The 22,286-nt window shown below is 32.0% G+C and overlaps 1 protein-coding gene across 8 annotated transcripts in view; it reads right to left on the bottom strand.

Moving 5' to 3' along the window:
* The window catches only part of LOC106473645 (kin of IRRE-like protein 3), a 345,725-nt gene that overhangs the window by 147,862 nt on the left and 175,577 nt on the right, over nt 1–22,286 (bottom strand). For 3 of the 8 annotated variants that reach the window (XR_002614033.1, XR_002614034.1, XM_022403114.1), the window contains exon 1: nt 19,626–19,764. The exons of the other annotated variants lie outside the window; for them this stretch is intronic. Coding sequence is in view for 1 of the 3 variants with exons in the window: in XM_022403114.1 (XP_022258822.1) it covers nt 19,626–19,737 (112 nt within the window). In the remaining 2 variants the exon portion in view is untranslated. Of the gene's footprint in view, nt 1–19,625; nt 19,765–22,286 lie in introns of those variants that run through there. 8 annotated transcript variants of the gene reach the window in all.

Raw genomic sequence — 22,286 nt, 5'->3', positions numbered from 1 at the left:
CTCTGTAAGATGAAACTAACTTTTCATTTTTTACATTTCACTCTGTAAGATGAAACTAACTTTTCATTTTTTACATTTCACTCTGTAAGATGAAACTAACATTTCGTATTTTACATTTCATTCTGTAAGATGAAACTAACTTTTCATTTTTTACATTTCATTCTGTAAGATGAAACTAACTTTTCATTTTTTACATTTCATTCTATAAGATGAAACTAACTTTTCATTTTTTACATTTCATTCTGTAAGATGAAACTAACTTTTCATTTTTTACACTTCAAATACAACGAGTCATTTATGGTAAAAATCGAGACAGTTGTTTAGAAAGTAACGGATACTTCAATTATCTTTCTCTTGTTTAATTTAAACAAAGTCATAGTGACACGAATAATACAAGTAAGACAAACTTTTTCGTGACTTAAGAGAGGTGTTCCCAAACTGGGGTCCACAAACTGGGCTGCAGGAAAACGTTAGGGGGGACGACAGTAGCAAATGTACAAAATACTATTTAGGTACGTCGTATTTATAGATTCGTAGGGTAGGGGCCTTACTCAGGATGCCGGAGGGGGCTTGTGCTAAGAAAGATTGTAAACCTATAAACAGTTGATTGTAATGTATATTCGGTATAATATATATAAGATACTGCTCAATATAGTCATAAATATAGGTTTTGAATTAGGACATTGCACAGAAAATGCAAATGTTTAGATATGATGAATTTTCCGTTTAAGTAAAGTTCGCCATCATTTGATGATTTCAACATCAGATACTAAGAGAAATGATTGATAACGTAGAAGAGCCATTTTAACGCATATAACGGAAGTGGTATATCATTTCTGATTTACGTCAATTGTTCTTTTGCTTATTTATATAAGTTCACGCAAAGCTATTAGAGGGATATGTGCGCCAGTCCTCCCAAATTTTGGAGTGACAGATTAGAGGGAAGACAGTTAGGTAATACCCCCACCGCCAACTCTTGGGGCTATTCTTTACATGAGACAGACCGTCACATTATAATGCCCCTACGTTTGAAAGAGCGAACATGTTCGAACATGTTTGATGACGAAGCTCGATTTTTTCGTCCAGCAGATTGCGAGTCGAGCGCCCTAACCACCAGGGGTCATGATAGGCCACCAATCAAACTATTAATTAAATAACCATCCTTCACTTAAGATATTACGAACCCTCTAGTGATGAAATACACTTGCAGTGTCATTTTACAAAGAAATCTTAAACACTTTGAACTCATATAATACGTTACAATAAAACAACTTTACAAGTCACATCACACAACAATAAATCAACATATGATCAGTATAATCGTTTTTAAAAGTGACGTATTGAGCATTTGGAAATCTTCTGTAAGTTTGTAAAATACTTCATTCTTGGTTCGGTAAAATCATCATTAAATCAGTGTCAGTTAATGCTCAAATGAACTTTACTATGTACAATCATTAGTAAAGTGTTTCAATGTCATTACATCTAATTTTATGCACATTCTCATTCCCAAGTGCATAAATGTCTTCTTTTATACCCGCTTTGTGTTAATTGCAAGTTTCTAAGCTTTACTGATAAGAGCACAACAAGCATTTCTTGATGAAAAAACAAGCATGTTTATTCTCTGGACTAACTGGTTTGTAGTGTATGTGTGTTTCGAATGTTCGCGCAAATCTATTTAAATTCTATCCTCTTTAATCAGTCCTAATTTTGAACTGATAGACTGGAGAGAAGGCAGCTAGTGAATTGTACCCGATTCCAAAACTTGGGTTATCCTAATGAAATAATTGGATTCGACCTCATTGTTATAATGCATCCCACATTCGAAAGGGTTAAGCGCGTTTTAGCAGCAAAGGGACGCGAACCACGGATTCATCAACAGGAACGCTAACGACTATCAGTTTGTGGAATAACTTTCAGTATAGTTTTATTTATCCGCATATAAATTTCAGAATGCGAGTTCAGATAATTTAATATTATAGTAAAATCGGCCATAAAATCGAAACTGGTTTTTGTTAATGTTTATGTTGTTGTTTTTTTTATGTTAGTATGAGGATTAATTCTTTCTGTTGATATTGTACACGCAAGATCATAAGGCGTGATGATGAAGAATTATGAGTATTTTTTCAGCTGATATATTGCAAGTTACACGGGCTCACGGGTAAAAAAGCACCAGGTGATTAAATGCATTGCATGATTGGCTGCTTATCGGAGAAAATGTTCTGTTTGATTAGTTTGTAATTAATAATTGCGACGGTGAAGGCAAAAGTACTCTAAAATTTACAAATCCATCAATCCCCTCTCTAGAAGAGAGTGCCTCCTCTTTCTGTTGCACGCAAGAGGTAGAGGGAAAAAAATTACTTCATGTAAAATTAAACATCAGAAAACGTACTGAAGAAGAAAAAAAAATGGATTAACAAGAAATTGCTTTAGATTTAAGTTGACTCGGGTAACTGAAAACATGCCTTTCAAAATCCCGTACGTTCATACGGACTAGTTTAACCCAGAATATTAGATATCTATTATTGTAGTAAGTTCGCTATCAATAGATAATAATAAAGTAATTTAGGCTTACACAAGGAAAAAAATAAATTAACTCGCCATTTTCAAACACAATTATTCTTAATAGATGCCTCTAACTTTCTGTAGACTCATGTAAAGACAAAACTGAGGTTCTTAAAAATCCCAACCTAATCTAAAATAAATGAATGGAAGTTTAAACAAAAATGTCTGTAATGTAAAAAATGTCGAATGCTTAATCTAATAATTATCTAATAACAGGCTTATGAAAACTGTTATGAAAAAGAAAGGTGTATGAGAATGTGTGAAACGGTAAATGTAGGTTTATTTAGCGCGTGTAATTGAAAGATGGAGACCCTACGTTTAAAAAAACAGATCGTTTACAAGAAGTTGCAAGTTTGTTTTGGTTCGTATATGGTACAATTTAAGTAAATCTGATTTCAAGGTAACATTTATCATAAAAAGTAACTTGCAGCATTTTGAAATATTAGAAACAGATACAGCTGAGATGAGTCGTTGGTGTAAGTGTAAATCATATATTTAAAAAAAAGAAAATAAAGACGTCTGTATGATTTTATATCGTTGTCATAGAATGAAAGAATAGTTATAAAAACAGACTGAATAACACATTGACTATTACAGTAACCTACTCACGCCTTTACGAAATCTAACTTTTCAATGTTATTAGAACATCAGTAACTTAATTGTTACCTTCAATTTCCAAAGATGTAATAAAACATCTTAACTCATTATAATATGTACTGCTGGATTTGGACGTTGTCATCATTTGGGTGTGTCTACTTTAAAGAAACCGAAAACAAATTACTTCATTAATAAATATAGTTATGCATAATTAAACTATGATTAAAGACCAATTTACTTTAGCTAATCACAAGATTGAATATGTATAAGCCTAATGTTAGTGTTAGATGTAAAAATAACAAGGACCAATTTAGCTAACGATTGAATATGTATAAGCCTAATGTTAGTGTTAAATGTAAAAATAACAAGGACCAATTTACGTTAGCTAATCTCACGATTGAATATGTATAAGCCTAATGTTAGTGTTAGATGTAAAAATAACAAAGACCAATTTACTTTAGCTAATCTCACGATTGAATATGTATGAGCCTAATGTTAGTGTTAGATGTAAAAATAACAAGGACCAATTTACGTTAGCTAATGATTGAATATGTATGAGTCTAATGTTAGTGTTTGATGTAAAAATAACAAAGACCAATTTACTTTAGCTAATCTCACGATTGAATATGTATAAGCCTGATGTTAGTGTTATATGTAAAAATCTTGTGATAAGTGGTCTAAATCATGTCGTTCATTAACCTTATGAGGCTATGTGTAAAAACTTTTAACACTGGTAGAAGCCTTAAAAAATTGATATTCAGATGAAAAAGTGTCGACATAATTCATAAGCTCTTTTATTATATTGTATCATGTCATAAGCTAACTACGCTCATAGTTAAAAATGTTTATAAATGTAAACCCAATTAACTAAGATAAAAAGCTTTTCATGTTATATGAAACATTTCAGTAGGCGATACATGTTTCCATGATCCTGACAGCATGCATATGGCGTGTTGCTTAGATTTTCTAAATAAGTTGTCTGAAAATGCGGTAACACAGACCAATATTCTTTCTGTAAACCAATTTATAAAACCTGGTAAAATGTTGAAAAAGATGTGGACAACAGATTTAAAATCTCTATTTTAATAATAGTTGAAGTTATTATAATAAGAAAGAAGTGGCCCAGTGGGATGTCTGCGAACTTACAACGCTAGAATCAGGGTTTCGATACCCGTGGTGGGCAGAGCACAGATAGCCCATTGTGTAGCTTTGTGCTTAACTACAAACAAATAAACAAACAAGAAAGAAGTGAACAAATAAAACAGAAATAATATTTTTGGAGGTCAAAGTTAAGAAGCGATAACGTTTATAATATTCTAGTATTTGTGGTTGACTGAACATAAACAAAATAACATGAAATCTTTCCTATGGTTCTTGATACAGATATTTAGATACAGATATGTCACCATTTCCAGCAAAAACATGCAATGAAGAAAACCACATTTCTCTTATCTCGAAACATATACTGCTGGAAAAAGATTAGTCATGGAAACTTCAGTGGTTATAATATACCATTATCAACAGAATAAACATAGTTCCAGTGGAATAATAGTTATACTACAAGCCGAAAGTCGACTCAGAACGAAAACTACAAGAAAACGTAAAAGAAAAAAAAAACATCCTGCTTCATCTAACTGCTTGGGGAAAAAATGAAGGATTGCTAGGAGCGTTTATTCTTAACAAAATAAATTGTGATAGGAAAGTAAACCCGAAATCGATGCACATTTCAGTAAACTAGGTAAAACAAAACAAAAAAAGCATAGATTTGTTGTTAAGCAGCAGTTTTACACTATAAGTAAGGGCAAAAATGTTTGCACTTTTCATAAGAGAAATACAAATGCAGCTTTAAAAAGTTTTAACAATCTGTTTAAGTTCAACTGACTATGAAATTTTGAGATGTTTAATGCAGCATGTTTTTTGGGCATTCGACCATACACGAAATTACCGAATATTTTTAATCTCTAATAAATATCGAAAAAAATTAAGTCATACTCAACCAATTAACATACATGAAATGGTAAATATTAAATATACAAAACAACCAAAATTATTTAACATCTGCTACTCGAGCTAACCCTGCATCTTGATGTGGATAAAAAACAAACAAGTCATTCCGGAAAGGTTTGGATTGGTTTGATTAGTCTATAAGAAGTTGTTTGGCACTATTTTAGAGGTCTAGATCGTTAAACCAGACCCGTCACCTGACCCGAGACCATGAGAGCCAACATAGAGAAGTTAACTTGTAAGTGTAAAGTAAAACGGTGTAGCAATGAAACACACTTGAAATGTTCTACATGTGGTTTTGAATGTGATGGTTTAAGTGTAGCGATTAAACTAAACCGCGAGTCCAAGTTGGATGAGGGAAGAACTTATTCGAAGATATTCCAATCGATTTGACATACCAACTGAATCGGAGATTCTTCAATTGATTACTGCATTGACAGCGTAACATAATAACAAACAAATAAAATTAAATAACGGACATAATAGTGTCGTTATCTTCAAAAAGGGGGATTGGAATCATATATAAGAAATAATTAGTTTCAATATATTGTGAAACTAGCGATACACAAAGAGATGTAATGTTGAAGGTGAAGCAGATGCAAGATGCATTACAAGATGATGTCCATAGCGAATCTCAAATAAAAAAAATGCTATTTCTGCAATGATGAGTAAATATAAGAAGGATGGTATAATGCCCAGTACGGTCCCACCATATTATAATCCATATAGATTCCATAATGTTATATTTTTATTAATATATATATATATATATATATATATATTCGTTTTCGAGATCTGTCGAACTAACCCTTAAAACTGGTTTCAGTACTAAAAGATGCTGGGTTGGCTCGTGTGGCAGTTGTTAAAAATTTTGTTATAAAAATATTCACTCAAACTTCTAACTTTAGAATTCTTATAGATTAATGGTAAGTTTATTGCTTTCTTGTCGTTTGAAACACTGACTTAGTAAATACTTATTGAAAAATATAACAGTAATTGAAAACTAAATGGACGAAACTCAAAACCAAATCTAATGAATTAACACCATCTAATGTACTACACCCTTTATTAAAGCGCAGACTGTTTTTATTAACTTATACGGAAGTACCTCTAACAATGAGTACCATCGTCAGACAATGAATAAGTACACGAAAAATACGCCTGCGAATTACTATGAGATGCTGATGCCTAAAGTAAAACTGTAGAACTTTAAAATTAAGTGTAAATATTTTAGTGACTCAAATTGACACTTTATTACCAACAAACGGTGCTAAACAAGTCTTTGAATGGGAATAAGAACTAAGTGCTCATATTAAATAACTGTTGCTTCCTGCTGACTGTTTTAACAAGCTTTGAACGAGTTAAGTCTGTAGTTAGTGTTTTTTTTTTTCTATAAACGAAATTTCATGCTTTAAATGCTAATTAATGAATCATCATGGATGGAATGGCAAATGTTCGAAGATTAAAAGTCTATATTGGTTTATCAAATTATAATTTAATAATTACATTATCTTATTTAAATGAATGAGATATTAAACGATACATAAAGGTTTGTTTAATCATTTTATCAGAACCTGGTGTATTATCCGAGTGATGCTAATCTGGAATAAATTTACATAGGTCACTTAACTATTTTGCATAGAAAAATAATGTTTTCAAATATCTCCTGAAACTTTTGCACTTGCGTTGTCAAAATATTTAGATTTTCACTGCTTCTTTATTTCAAAGTATATACTGAATTGGTTGAGTTTACTGTAGAGTTTATTGCTAGTGTAAGTAAGTATACTTCTGATATATATAGGTGCCATGGGTTAGCTATGTGCGTCCTTACAGAAATAAAGTACTGACATAGAGTATTAGTACACTTATCAAATGTTTCTTTAAGACAGGTAGGAATTCAACATATCATCAAATTACATTTCCCATTCAAACAAAACACTGAAAATATGTAGATACGGTAGGCTACTCACAACCTCTATTCACTGCCTTACTTCTTTAGAAAAATCTTTAGAGCGAATTAGGAAGTAATGCACTGATATTTATATTATATTGATTTACATTTATACGAGGAGCAGGTGCGTTATTTCTAAGCGGAAGTTTTACCAACACTCTAAAAACAGTTAAAAATAACAATGCAAAAATAATGTCATTGTTATTACAATGTATACCGTAAAGCCTGTTTTGTATACATTCAAATATGAATGTTCTAACTATTCATATACAACAATAATTCTATACTGACCCGATCATTAACTGGTAATCTTTATGGTTGCGTTAAACTTCACCAACAACTTTTCAAACTTCATGCAAGGTAACTCGCATTTCGCACTTTTTCAACACAAACAAACTTGTATGAATAATATGTTCCCTTTTCCTGTACAATCAGGAAAGTTTGCCTTAAAAAATCCTAAAAAGGAATATTTCTGAAAATTTCGACCTTCAAGTTTCTAGAGACATAAAAAGGTAAGTAAGCATGTTTCTGTCTTTACATGAATTCTCCAGTCACACCAAGGTACAGTAACAATTTTACAAAGCGTTGGTTGTATATAATTCAGCTTCACATTTGTGAATAAAGTTTCCTATATTAATCAAACGTGTTTGAAAACCAAATACAAATTGAAATGAAATATAACATTATAAGATGACCTTGTTTTTAATATATATTTTACTTTATTTCTATAAAACATCCGATTCTATTTATTACATATATGTTTCTTCTAAAGATAGTTTGTTTGTGTTGACTTCTTTTGGTTCGGCTCTTCAAACCACACCTTTAAAAAAAATATTATGATACTACAATATTTCTTATTATATAAAACTAATTAATATACACCATACAATTTTTATATACTTTCAACTTTGTCCTCAACATTTACTTATTGATTTGATTTTTATGGTGTTCTTAAATATCGCATATTTTCCTGTTAATTTGTCGTTTATTAGCGCTTGTTTTACATCTCTTATACGTTTCCAGGATATTTCTTAAATATATTCTCGTTTTTAGCTTTTCATTGATATATTCTTTTAGTCTTTCTTCAATTCCCTTTTAGTTATTTTTTTTTCCTTTCTTATAATTCTATCTAAGACCTCTCTCTCTGTCTACTTTCTCCTGCATGTTCTTGGCGGCGTTAGACAATGATGTTAGTGTGTACCAGGTGCACTTTCTGTATCAATGACTTTTTCAGTGAAGAAAACACAATTCTTTACATGTCTTGAATCTCAGGCAGAAAGGAAAATCTATCTGTGCGAGATACTGAGAACCCAGCTTCTTCTTCCATGTCATTAATTATACACCTTCCAGCAAGGGTAAATTTGGTTACAAAAAATAAGGCTAATGCAAGACCAAATAAACGTCGAAGAAATGTAAAAGTTTGCTTACTTGAAGTGGATAATATGAAACAGTAAACAAAAATAAGCCAAGCTCTTGAGAATTGCTTCCTGAAGTGTAAAAACTATTATATATATATAACGTTCATTTTTTATCTAATGCTGCACATCAAACTCGCTATTTCTAGTTCTCCTTAGTTATGCAAATCAACAGTTTTCACAACTGATATAGAATATGCATAATAAACCTAACGTTCCCATCATCAATCAAATACAAAACTTCGACATACACTAGCAAACAAATCCAAAACAAACCACACAACTATTACACCTAATAGTTACAACTATTACTACCATAATCTTCTTGCCTTCTGACCTTCACATCAGCTTCTCTAGTATCTCTAACTTAACTTCCAAATTCAAATACTTTATTTCTAATAATATCCTTCAAAATCTGTCTTTAGCTTCCAAAAACCACATATATTTTAAGTTTTCCTATAGAAATTCAAAAGTCTAACCAAAATCCAGCCTTGCCTTTGCAGTTTGTTTAAATCCTATGTTTCAGCTGTGAAATTCTTTCCTCGTAACAATTTTCCATATTCTATTTCACCTTCTAATAAATAAATTTAGCATTCCGAAAATTGTTTAATCTTGAAGTCTAACTTCAAGGGAGGTCCAGTTCAATCTACACTTTGATCAACGTATGTTATTGGATTATACTAGTTTCGGAGAATTCCACTCCACATCAGTAACCCTGAACACAAGGTAATGAAAAAGAGATAATCTGGACCTATATCATAGTGAAAAGTATCAAACGTACTATTTACCATTGCAGGTATTTCGATTTAAAACTTTTAACCTTAAGTCAAATTAGATTTAAATAATTAATTTCGACCCAGGGCCAAAAGCAATCGGGGTGTTCAGAAACAATTATCTCTTCACCCCGCTCGTGCACTAGATAGCTCGCGAGTGGCATAAGTGACAATGATAATAATAATAATAAAATTATTCACGAATAATTCAAATCTCGTTAGGAGGACTGGGATGGCTCAGATCAAGATAATGGTACGGTTATTGGTCATGGTTGGTTTGGGAGTTTAGACCAATTTCACTTTTACAAAAAACACTATTTTGGATGTGGATCAACAAATCCTAATACCCAGAATTTTAATGTGGGAGGAAAACGGGAGTACCCCGAGAAAAACACACTTTCACTACCAGGACACCGAATATTCTATCCTGTTGGTGTGAACGTGCTTTATAGTCACAATGAGAAAAAAAAAAACTATACATTAGATAAGTGAAGTGAAGAAAGAGTCATTTGCCACTATTCAGATTTTCACATTATATAGCCGCACAACAGCAGATATAATAAATAAACTTAGTATTCCGAAAATTGCTTAATATCGAAGTCTTTAGTTCAAGGGAGGTCCAGTTCAATCTACACATTGATCAACATGTGTTATTGGGTTATACTAGCTTCGGAGAATTCCACTCCTCATCAGTAACCCTGAACACAAGTTAATCAAACAGATATAAGCTAGACCTATATCATAGTTAAAAGTATCAAATTTTCAACGTGTCTGAGGCTTAATTTATTTCTTCTCCTTGAACCAATAAAAACTCACCTAGCAACCTACAACCTATCACTCTTGCTGTTACTCATGGGTTAGCAACCTACAACCTATCACTCTTGCTGTTACTCATGGGTTTTTACTTCCAATGCAAATAACAAATATAGCCTATGTTATGGGCTCTTATATTCTCTTCTTCATCTGGTCCTTCTGTTTATAGTGCTCAAGATATACCACACGACATACCTCAATTCTCTAACAGAAAACAACACTTAGGAAACTGAATCAAAAACATATAAGGTGTTAGCAATAAGTAATATTTCATCACAACACCGTACACTAAATCAGGCCCTTATCTCTCAAACGAAAAAAACAACAACCTCCAATCAGAACAGAAACACCTCCATAGAACTCATGAAAATCGTAAAGATTCTCTGGAAAACGTATTAATACTCTAGACAAATGAATCTAACTTTACAAACGTAATACTGAAAGATTTAACAAACAAGCCCGAAACTTCTTTCCTAAGAAAAAAATAATTCAGCAAAGCATAAAATTGAAATAAAGTGTTTTTTTACTAAAAAAACATTCTTAAAACCCTCAAGATGTCTAACGACAAATAAGTTCATAATACACGAGTTTTACCAGTTACAATTACACTACTTACTCTTCTGGATAAACAAATAAGTTCATAATATACGAGTTTTACCAGTTACAATTACACTACTTACTCTTCTGGATAAACAAATAAGTTCATAATATACGAGTTTTACCAGTTACAATTACACTACTTACTCTTCTGGATAAACAAATAAGTTCATAATATACGAGTTTTACCAGTTATAATTACACTACTTACTCTTCTGGATAAACAAATAAGTTCATAATACACGAGTTTTACCAGTTACAATTACACTACTTACTCTTCTGGATAAGCAAATAAGAACACATATCCACCAAAAACATTCCTTAAGAACATTAAAATTTAATGTCAAGGGTAGCGTTATTGTATGTTCTCAACAAAAGATTTATATTACTGACAGTAATCGTAAACATGATGACAATAGTTTGTTAAAAAAGAAACAACAACACATGATCCATCAACGCAGTTCCCAAATACTATAAACGAAAAACTTTATCAAGTTATTCAAACCAAACAAATTGGTAAGATCACCTTCTAGTACATGAGAGAAAAGTTGCCTAGGCAGATTTTTACCGTTTACCTAATATACACAAACCTAATACTTCAGGCCTCTTCGTCATTTCTTAATACAACCCGAAAAGTAATCCTCTTGTGTTGATCACTACATAAAACACAACCTTAGTAAAGTGTCTTCTTGGGGCACAGACACAACAAATTTTTGCTTATTTTTCCTCGATTGAATGCTATTGATCAGTATATTTTCTTTTAAGCATAATTCTTGTTCACTATTTGTTTAAAATAAAACATTAATTTGTCATTTATTTATATGTTCATTACGTTCGTTTATGTTTGTTAACAGTGGGAAATGACGTTAATTTCTTATCTGCATTTTCCTGTGTGCAAATTTGAAGCCACGCAGTAATGGATTCAAGATAACCTAAAGCATTAAGAATATTTATATTCATAGATACAGCATCTGAAGACTGGAATAGATATCAAATCTTTAAACCAAAAAGAATGTTACGATTTAAATTTACGTTTAAAGATGTGTTCTAATTCAACATGTGTGAAAATTCAATGACACAAATTACGTAGTTGATCTCTATCACATACTGCTTGTTTACCCTGCAACGAATTCATTATTATATATTTATTTTAATATCAACGTTTGTTTAGATTAACTTTCTATTTAGAAACATATATAGCTCATACTTGTTTGTTTTGAATTTCGTGCAAAGCTACACGAGGGCTATCTGCGCTAACCGTCCATAATTTAGCAGTGTAAGACTAGAGGGAAAGCAGCTAGTCATCACCAACCCACCGCCAACACTTGGGGTACTCTTTTACCAACGAATAGTGGGATTGACCGTCACATTATAACGCCCCACGGCTGAAAGGGCGAGCATGTTTGGTGTGACAGAAATTCGAACCCGCGACCCTCAGATTGTGAGTCGAGTACCTTAACCACCTGGCCATGACGGGCCATAGCTCATGCTGTTAAATATATATTGCGAAACTCCCACCTATTCTCCAAAGCTGTAGAAGATTCTCGAGAGTAAGAATCAACAATATATATATGTATGTAAACACTTAACTGTGTAATGTTGCGTAATCTGAATTTTCTAGAAAGCCTCCACACGCCTATGAATATAACCAACACGACGCGCCAAAAGGAGTATCTATTATTGGTTTGCTACAGTCAGTGTGCTATAACCTTCTGAAGCTATAACTGTCATTGTTATAACACTTACCAATCGGAAACTTCAGATATTTGACCAGGAACCTTTACAAAGTTCGAACATTACAAATCATTTAACTTCAGTGGATTCTCATTGGACATTAGTGTTTTTACGAAAACATTATATAAATTCATCGTAGAAAACTCGGTGTGTGTGGTTGGTAGATAACGAAGGACAAAGCTAGCTAGCTCCCTGTGAAGTGAATTATGCCTACGTCAACTCATAATCAACTCGCTCATCGTGAACCTTCGATAAGATATCGAAGAAATTCAAGAATAAAAGGAAGACTTTATATTGCTGGTCAGTTTGTGAAACTTTTGTTTATAAATCATTGTTTGTTCTAACTATTAGTAATAACTGTTATTGTAAATTGTATTGTTGTGTGTATATTAAAATGTATTTTTGTTAAAAAAGAAAATGGTACGTATCAATCTTGTTGACAAATATCAAACTGATATATATCGGTTTTTACTTAACTACTAAATCCAAAGTACAATTTAACTACTAAATTTAAATTTAACAGTTAACTCAATTTCGGGCTATTTGAAATTCTAATACGTAACAACCCGTAGATAATACTACAGCAGTTTTCTGTTTAGTAACACTCCAACTTCGTTGTTTAGAAACAGTTGTAAACATATTTAAATAGTCATGAGCAATATCACTTACAATTCTTATTGTCATTTTTATTTCAGTTTGGTTATTTTGTACGCTAGAGAATTAGTGTTTTTCAACAAGTTCTTTGAAAAATTGGTGAAAGTATTAGAATGAAAATATAAACCTGAGAAGTGTTTTTCTCCGAAATAGCTCAAAACCGAAGTTACCATTTTTGTTATGAATTAGAATGTCAAGAAATGGAAATTTATAATTTATTGATATTTAGGTTAGAAATTGATATTTATATATTTATTGTTTAGATAGTTAAAAAAACGGTTTACATTCTCCTCAATTTTAGTAAATAATGAAGATGTTAAAAGTTATCATCTTGATACTTTTTATGGTTCGTTGGTATAAACAACGAAATATATTCATTAAGCTAGAAATTGTCGTGGTAATAAGAGAATAAAGTTAGTGAGTGAGTGACAGGTTTAATCATGGACCCACAGTTATGTCATTTACTTGATCATCCAAATCATTGTCTAATTGAAAACAGGATTCCTTGGTGGCAAAATTCGTGACTTTTGAAACATTTGCTAAGGAAGTATTTGTTCATTAATTTCATTTTGATGTGAAAGCTGTATGAATAAATTCATTCTCAGGTGACGGAATGTTAGTACGTTCATTACTAGCACAGTACATTTTATTATCAAATTTCAAGTCTTTAATTTCTTGAGAAAATCAAGATGACATTTGATATCATTATTCATCGTTAGTTACTGGTTTCAAAAACTTGACTAAAAACCCAGCAAGTTTATGATTACATGAGCTAATAGGTCTTACTACACAACCATCCTTATGACTTTTAGGATCTCCATCTTGCAAAGAGAATTTAAGAATCAGAACCTGGTAACTTATTCATCATTTGTTAACAAATCATTTCTTTTTTTTAAATAAGGACCTTGGTAATTTACCTTTTATTAATTTTAATTGGGCCAGGCATAGCCTATTAGTTAATGTGCCCGGACCGTGAATCTGGTAATACATAGTTTTTGAACCCGTTGCCACTAAAACGTACTCCGCACATTCGGGCCGTGGATGCTCTTTAAGAGTGATGGTTAACTTCTGATATATGATTAGCCCAAGAAACAGTAGGCACTGTAGAATAATTGTTTTCCTTCTTGTCTATCAGTTGAAAATTAGAAACGGCTATGCGCAAATATTCTTTGTGTAGTTTGGCGCGAAATTCTCAAACAACCAAACTACCCTATATTATTAGTTGGCTCTGTGTCCACTTTTGCAAAGTACTTTCATTATTTATAATTTATTTTACTTTATAAGTATCGTGTGTTTTATTTAAAATGATTATATGTTACGAAATTAGGTGCAAGGAGCATTGGTTGGAGTTGAGAGAGGTGAGAAAATACTTCTCTAATGGTCTAATGGTCATTCTCTAATGTATTAGGGGATTACAGCACTTTACGTCATTAGAACATTATTGGAGTGAGAGTCCGCCTCTCTTGTTCAGACGTATGGAGATTACTAGATCCTCTGTGATTATGAAATGTTATACTCCGATACAAGGGAAATAGGTGTACAAGCTCAGAAAAAAAGGGAACTGTTCGTGGTGGGTTAAAGAAATTAATATAAAAGACAAGAGTTCAACGAAAGAAAAGAATATGGAGGAAATGTGAGGAGATTGTTTGTTTGTAATTAAGCACAAAGCTACACAGTGAGCTATCTGTGCTCTGCCCACCACGGGTATCGAAACCCGGTTTCTAGCGTTGCAAGTACGTAGACATTCCGCTGTGCCACTGGGGGGCAAATGTTAAAGAGACTGAATAAACCTAGAAAGGTGAAGGAAGAAGGTAATATTAAGTAATAAAACACATTTTAACTCTATTTTTGATCAATTATAGTCATAAACAGCAACCTGCTATGCTTACATCAGAATGAGCCAATTACTGATAAGAATATGTACAACCTAAATAAAACCTAAATAAAATAACTGATAAGAATATGTACAACCTAAATAAAGTAGAAACATATAAATGGAAAACGAAGTAGTGCAAATATAGCACGACTGTAACAAAATGGTATCGAAGCCATTGTAACAATATAGCGTTTCCATTATTTGACTTTGTTATTACTGTGTTTTAATTTGTCTTTAATTTTATGTGGCTTGAAATTCATCCTTGCCTATATTTATGAGTTTACTTCCAAGATATAAATCTATCACAAGTATCAATAATGAACATGAATTGCACACAGAAAAAAATTATAATAATCAATTGACTTCAACCGAGGTTATATGAGCGAAATAATAAGATCATTTTGAGAAAATTTGCGAAAAAGGACAACTACCTCCCTATCTTCTTCTCTGCACTGTGGATGTTTCTTCACTTCACTCTAATATGATGAAGATTTTGAAGTTTTAAGGATGTGTACTTGGTTTACCTGTTCCATCCGAATTATCAAAAATTAATTGACACTTGTTTTAACCTAGAATAATTGATATTCAACAAAGAGCGTTGCTTTGAGAGTGACAATACTGTGATGGGTACCAAGATGTCTCCTAATTTTGTTAACGTATTTAAGGATGATATTGAAAAACAAATTTTAAAGTAAATATAAACTACAGAATCTCATGTTTAGAAACACTACATTGACTCTTCTTTATTTGAACCCTAACGTTAACTCTCCCCAAAATTATTTTCACATGCTATTTTTTTTTCACACAACCATTACATTTACACTTGAGTGCTCACGAACACAAAATAAACTTTCTTGACATTACTACGTCCATAAAAGACAGCCTTCTACAAAATGAATTATACAGAAACTAAGCGGAATAGACCACGATATCTTCATTATTAAAGCTGCAACCCCACCTACACTATGGTCAATCCCAAGACATAAATAATATTTGAACTGACGAAAACAATTACAAAAAACATCTTACAAACAAGAGTACAGATTGACAGAATAAAGCACCGATACTCAACGAAAGTTAAAGTATCTAACAAAATTTGTCTTGTACTTACATGCCATCCGAAACTATTTCAAGTGTTCTATAACGAAACATTTCTATGTCCTTCAACTTAATGACCGTTTAAAACAAGTTTTCTCCTAAATTCCTGTTGTTTCCTTCCGTGAAATTTAAAAGGTATTTTGGTTCAAGCTAAAATTAAGGATCTCTCACTGAATGTTTGCAGACTATGTCTTAATGGATTTTGTCAGATCTGCAAGTTCGTGAAAACTACAGATACTTTCTCTAATAAACAAAAATGAAACCAATATAAAATAATATAGATCAAGAAACATCATCTATCTTACATAAATGGAAATATATTGAATCGTCAGTTTGTTGAATAGACACAACCGATCACCCCAGTGGCTCTGTGGAACTGTGCATACTTACCACACTAGAATTCGGGTTTCGATACACGTGGTAAGCAGAGTGCAGATAGTTTATTGTTAGTTTTGTGCTTAACAACAACCAAACCCAAACGATAGTTAAGTGTTACTTTAACAACCATAATTTTTTAACACTCAGAAAGGCCCCCCCCCCCTTTGCTCAACACTTTAACCAAACTGTATGTATGTATGTTTTCTCATAGCAAAGCCACATCAGAGGGGAATCGAACCCGATTCTAGCGTTGTAAATCAGACGGAGACTTATCGCTGTCCCACAGGGGGACTTAACCAAACTGACTCTTTCATCAATTACATGATTCTCTTAGACATCAAAACTAGGTTCAATTCTAAGGCAGAGAGAAACAGATGTGAAAGAAGTTTAGATTTTCACTGTTGATACTCTTAACCCTTATGACATGAATTTTGATACTGGATTTTCCAGCTCAACATCTTATGTATTTATATGTCTAGAATTTCAACTTTTTATATTGTGTAAACATTTCTGTTATTAGATAATTGTACTGGAAGAAGACATTCACTGCGTTTTTATAAGGGAAGGAGCTGCATTTAGGTTTTCATTGTAAAGCGGAACACAATTGGCAGGATACCTAAAACCAAATTTTTTGGATATTGCAATAGCGTTAAAAGCATGAAAAGTATTTATTAAATAGTAAAATCATACGGAAGCGATTGAATATATGGCCAGTGTTATCAATGTATTTGGCTTCGTATTTTTAATTTATGTATGCAATTATGTGAGAGCTAAGCCCAATAGCATCCCTTGTAATGATGAGAAATAATGTTCAACGTTACTAATTACATTTTTACGCATTGCCGTCATGAAACCAACCTATAAACTTAAGCATGATATTTTGATACCAGTTTTTGTTATCCTTTAAGGCATTTTTATATCAAGTCAATAAATTGCTCGTGCAATAAAAATATTTATCTATCTTTTGTAAAATATTTGTATGAAAACTGTCTTCATGGAATATAACAACTTGCATGTCTGATATATTTGAAAAGTAAAATTAGAAAAAAAAACAACAACGTAAAATATGTTTTCTATAATTATGTTGTTGTTTTAATTAAAAATTAAAATGCATTTAAATAGTATGAACCAACCAAGTATCATTGTTCTAAATACACTTTTAGCATAAGCAACTGATTGCCTTATTTGTCTCGTATGGAAATGTGCATAAGCCTCAAATTGTATAACGTACACTGATTGACGAAGTAACTACATCGCTGTTCACTAATCGCAGTTAATAGAGCCAAATCTTTGTGTGAAATGTTTTTAAACGGTTATTTCCTTATATAAAACTGAAATATGTATTCATAAGAAACTGTCTGATCAAGGAACGTCCAGTATGAGCGAAGCGAGCTCAATTTGTAGAACTCCTTAGGGAGGTAGTTTTGACATGCAAAACCGACATACATGTTCACAATAAACTGTCTGATCAAAGAACACCTAGGATGAGCGTAACGAGTTCAATTTGTAGAACTCCTTAGAGAGGTAGTTTTCACGTGCAAATACTAAGTAACCTGGACAATTCATTCGAGAAGTAACAATTGCACGACCAGAAATGCAAATTAATCATATAGTATAACAAAATGCATTAACTGGGTAAATGAATAATTATTTCTTTAATTTATATGATTTAATGAATACTTTTTTTTCAAACACAAGTGGGTTTTGATGTTAAGTTATTTATTGGAAATTCCTTCACTTCAATATTCATTTATGTTTTGTGTTGTTTTTCTTTAGGGGGGTAAACAACTTTTATTCTTGTTCCTGTTAACTGACTGGATTTATATGCTTATTTATTTCACACCAAACCGCACAAGAATCTGTCTGCCGTCCCTAATTTTGAACTGATAGATTTGAGGGAAGACATTGCTAACTATTGGGCTACTCTTACCTGCTCAAATATAGGACTTGGCAGTCATTCTTGTAGTTTACACATTGTCCAAAATGCGGAACGCATTTTTATGACTTCCGAAAGCCAAAAAAAATGGATCACCGGTTTCACAGTCCACATACTGAGCACTTACTTAATCATGTGCAACCCTAGGTTGATTTTTATGTATAATTAGTTGTGCTTTAACTTACTGGCGATTGGTGACGCGACCATGTCGTTTATATACGGTATAAAATAGTATTTTATAGGATTAACTTTAAATTTCTTGTTGTTCTTTTTAATTAACTCAAACTTTAACGTTATCAAAACATATAATATGCTGCTGACTTTAAACTAACATGTCAATTTATAAGTAATATCTGAATATTAAAATGCTTGAATGAAGCATTAACGAATTCTAAATTCTCTTAAAATGCTGACGTGATTCATAAATACGACTTCAGGAAAAAATTAATAACTGTGTAAAATTCAATTTTATAAAATTAAACCTAGTCATACACAAAGATTAAATTGTAATATGTAATCTTGGGTACACACTAATAAGGAAGTTTCTATCATAATCTGGAGGAAAATCTAATATTCTTTTAAGACCAGATCTAGGTTGAACATGGATTATTATGGTAAGCATTAATTGCAGATACGTCGTGCAATAAGTGTTTGTAATCATTAAAACAAATAAACTCAAAAGAAAAAATATACATGCATGTTTGCAAATTACAGCCCATCCCAAAAATCGCATACAAATATAGCTATTTAGAGTGTCTTCGATAACAATATTGAATAATAATTGTTTCATAGGAAGAAATGAAATATATTAAGACATACATAATGCAAGATAAAGAATGGAACCCACCAATGTATCCAAAGATATAAAAACAGTTAGGAAAAGTGAACTTATAACAAATTAATTAAGTTTAAAATTTAGCCTTTTTTTACATAATTCCAAAAGACTCCATATTAGCTGCAAAATAAATACCAAGAAATCCTCTTTAAGTCTATCTTTTCTTCATCAGCACCCATATAAATCACTAAGTGCCATAATCTGAACTTTATTATCTGTCAAGTGCATATATAACGTTCTTTGGAGATGACTGACAGGAGAGCGAACAAATTTGTGTGTGATTAAGAGTAAATCACTTGCAAGATTTTTGGGTTGACACATGTATCATTTGAAAAATTCAGATTTTTTTTGTTGTTGTTAAGACTAATTTGCTGATCACTAAGGTGTAGACATGTTACTTACCGTAAGGTTTCTCTTTTGATGCAGGTTTCTGTTTTACATGTGCTCCACGAGACAGGAGCCACAACTGACCGACGAAAGCACAAAAACACGAAAACGTCCATATTCCATACATTTTATGTAATAACTTTTTTTATGTAACGGTACAGTAAGTGTTTCTAAAAAGGCAGTATCGAACGTCACTGTCTAAGAACCTTAACAAATGATAGTCTATCAGTATGACTCCTTCCCTAGTTTTTAAACCTACTTTTTAGGATTGAAACTTTACTTGCTTGTTTGCTGTGGTCACAGGATTGACAGAGTTTGGATAAGACTTGAAATAACACACCTTATAAACGAGCCTCAACGATCGATTCATACTACGGTTATATTGGTTGTTCGATAGAGGGCACCACATGCAGTGTAAACGACGAAACATTTTTGAAGTCAACATAGAAACTTTCTTTCACTATTAAATTACAGCTTATTGTTAAATTTCTTTGTCTGACACAAAACATTATATATATATATATATATATATATATATATTACGTTACTGATTTATCGATTTTGTAATTTTCAGCTCTCTCACTCTCTTTTCAGATATAGGATAGACTCTGTAAACACTTTAAGAACAAACCATTAATAACTGGAGTAGAACTGACTGTTTCACGCCCTCTAGCTGTTGGTGAAAGAGCTTCTACTCAAAACAACTTCGATGCTAAAATAATTTGTCAAATAGAATTTTCTAACAGTATGAAATACAAAATCTGAATTATATGGCTGTTCGCAGATACATTAGAGTATTTAAATAATTGTACGTGAATACGATTAGTGGCAAAAACAAAGTTAGCAAAAGCCTGGAAATATTATATGCGTTTTAATAATAATTATCCTCTGCTAATTATTAAAAGATACACAAATACCTTTCTTTTCGTACGAGTAGATATAAAATATCATTAAGTGTGTTTTTACGAGTATAATAAGCAGAAGTCGTCTGTGCATCAGTAAACAAATGCTGCAAGTTAATTACTGAATAATTATTCCCATAACTATATATATATATGAGGAGAGAGAGATAAAATAAATGCTTATTATGAAAATCACCAATGTCAAGTTACAAACAAATATTTTTTTTCACACCCAAATGATTTTTACAAACATCGAACTTATTAGCATTTCAGTTAGTTTTCTCGACTTATAAATATAATTACTTAAATGTTCACAAACTAAAACTCACGTACACATTCACATTTTGCATCTATTTATCCATACATCCATATCTAACTATCTATACAGAGTAAATAAGGATGTTCCAAAACGAATTTCTTTTCTTTGAAATTTTAAGTTAAACGCTTGATGAATAACTAAGATAACTGCTGTGCCAAAACCAATATAACTGACAAATGTACTTGATCTTACAATGTAGTTGAAGTCAACTTAAAGGTTTGATGAATAACTGCTGTGCCAAAACCAGTATAACTGACAAATGTATTTGATCTTACAATGTAGTTGAAGTCAACTTAAAGGCTTGATGAATAATTGCTGTGCCAAAACCAATATAACTGTTTGTTTGTTTGAAGTTAAGCACAAAGCTACACAATAGGCTGTCTGTGCTCTGCACACCACGGGTATCGAAACCCGGTTTCTAGCGTTGTAAATCCGCAGACATACCGCTGTGCCACTGGGGGACCCAATATAACTGACAAATGTATTTGATCTTACAATGAAGTTGAAGTCAACTTAAAGGTTCGATGAATAACTGATGTGCCAAAACCAATATAACTGACAAATGTATTTGATCTTACAATGAAGTTGAAGTCAACTTAAAGGTTCGATGAATAACTGCTGTGCCAAAACCAATATAACTGACAAATGTACTTGATCTTACAATGTAGTCGAAGTCTGTAAGTATTTGACAAGCTATAATTGAAATTGTCTCTACTGGGCTACACCATAGTAAATAATTTAATTTATTTTATTTATGATTCAAGTATTGCAGCCTTCAAATAAAATACCCGGATCAAATGTGTCTTTTTTATAGAATATTAGAGAATAGCAAGAATTATAATATTCGGACAGTTTCTTGTTCGTGAGTTTAGCTATTCTTTAATGAATCTCTGAAAAGACAGTAACCAAAATTATAATCCTATAATCGTCTTGGTTTTAGTAAGTGAATTATTAATACTATTTGCATAATACGAGTCATAAAATATCCCTAAACAGGTTTATGTAATTGAAAGTGAATTCTAATAGCAAATTGCGACATTTATATATTCACACAGATTGAACGGTGACTCAAAAAAAAGCTTGATCCACATTCGTTTTAGCTCCTCAATCTCTAAATCAAAGAATGTGTTATAAAATAGAAGAATCCAGACGTTTGAGTATTTTAGAAATACACCACAGAAGCTGCGATGTATAACCTACAGTTTCTTGTACTAATGAAAAGTAAGCTGCAATAATTCAATCATTTCGGTAATACCAATTGGTCCTAAACCGTACGAAATAGATACTTCAAAATGATTACATGTCTTGCAGATAATAACAAAAATATAAACAATTTTCTAACCACCACCCTCGAATACCCGCAATATACTTCTTGATTGTTTGTTTTTGAATTTCGTCGCAAAGACTGCACGAGGGCGTATCTGTGCTAGCCGTCCCTAATTTAGCAATGTAAGA

Source organism: Limulus polyphemus, unplaced genomic scaffold, assembly GCF_000517525.1.
Source record: "Limulus polyphemus unplaced genomic scaffold, Limulus_polyphemus-2.1.2 Scaffold132, whole genome shotgun sequence".
Classification (NCBI taxonomy): domain Eukaryota; kingdom Metazoa; phylum Arthropoda; class Merostomata; order Xiphosura; family Limulidae; genus Limulus; species Limulus polyphemus.
This window is presented reverse-complemented; position numbering and strand designations above follow the sequence as displayed.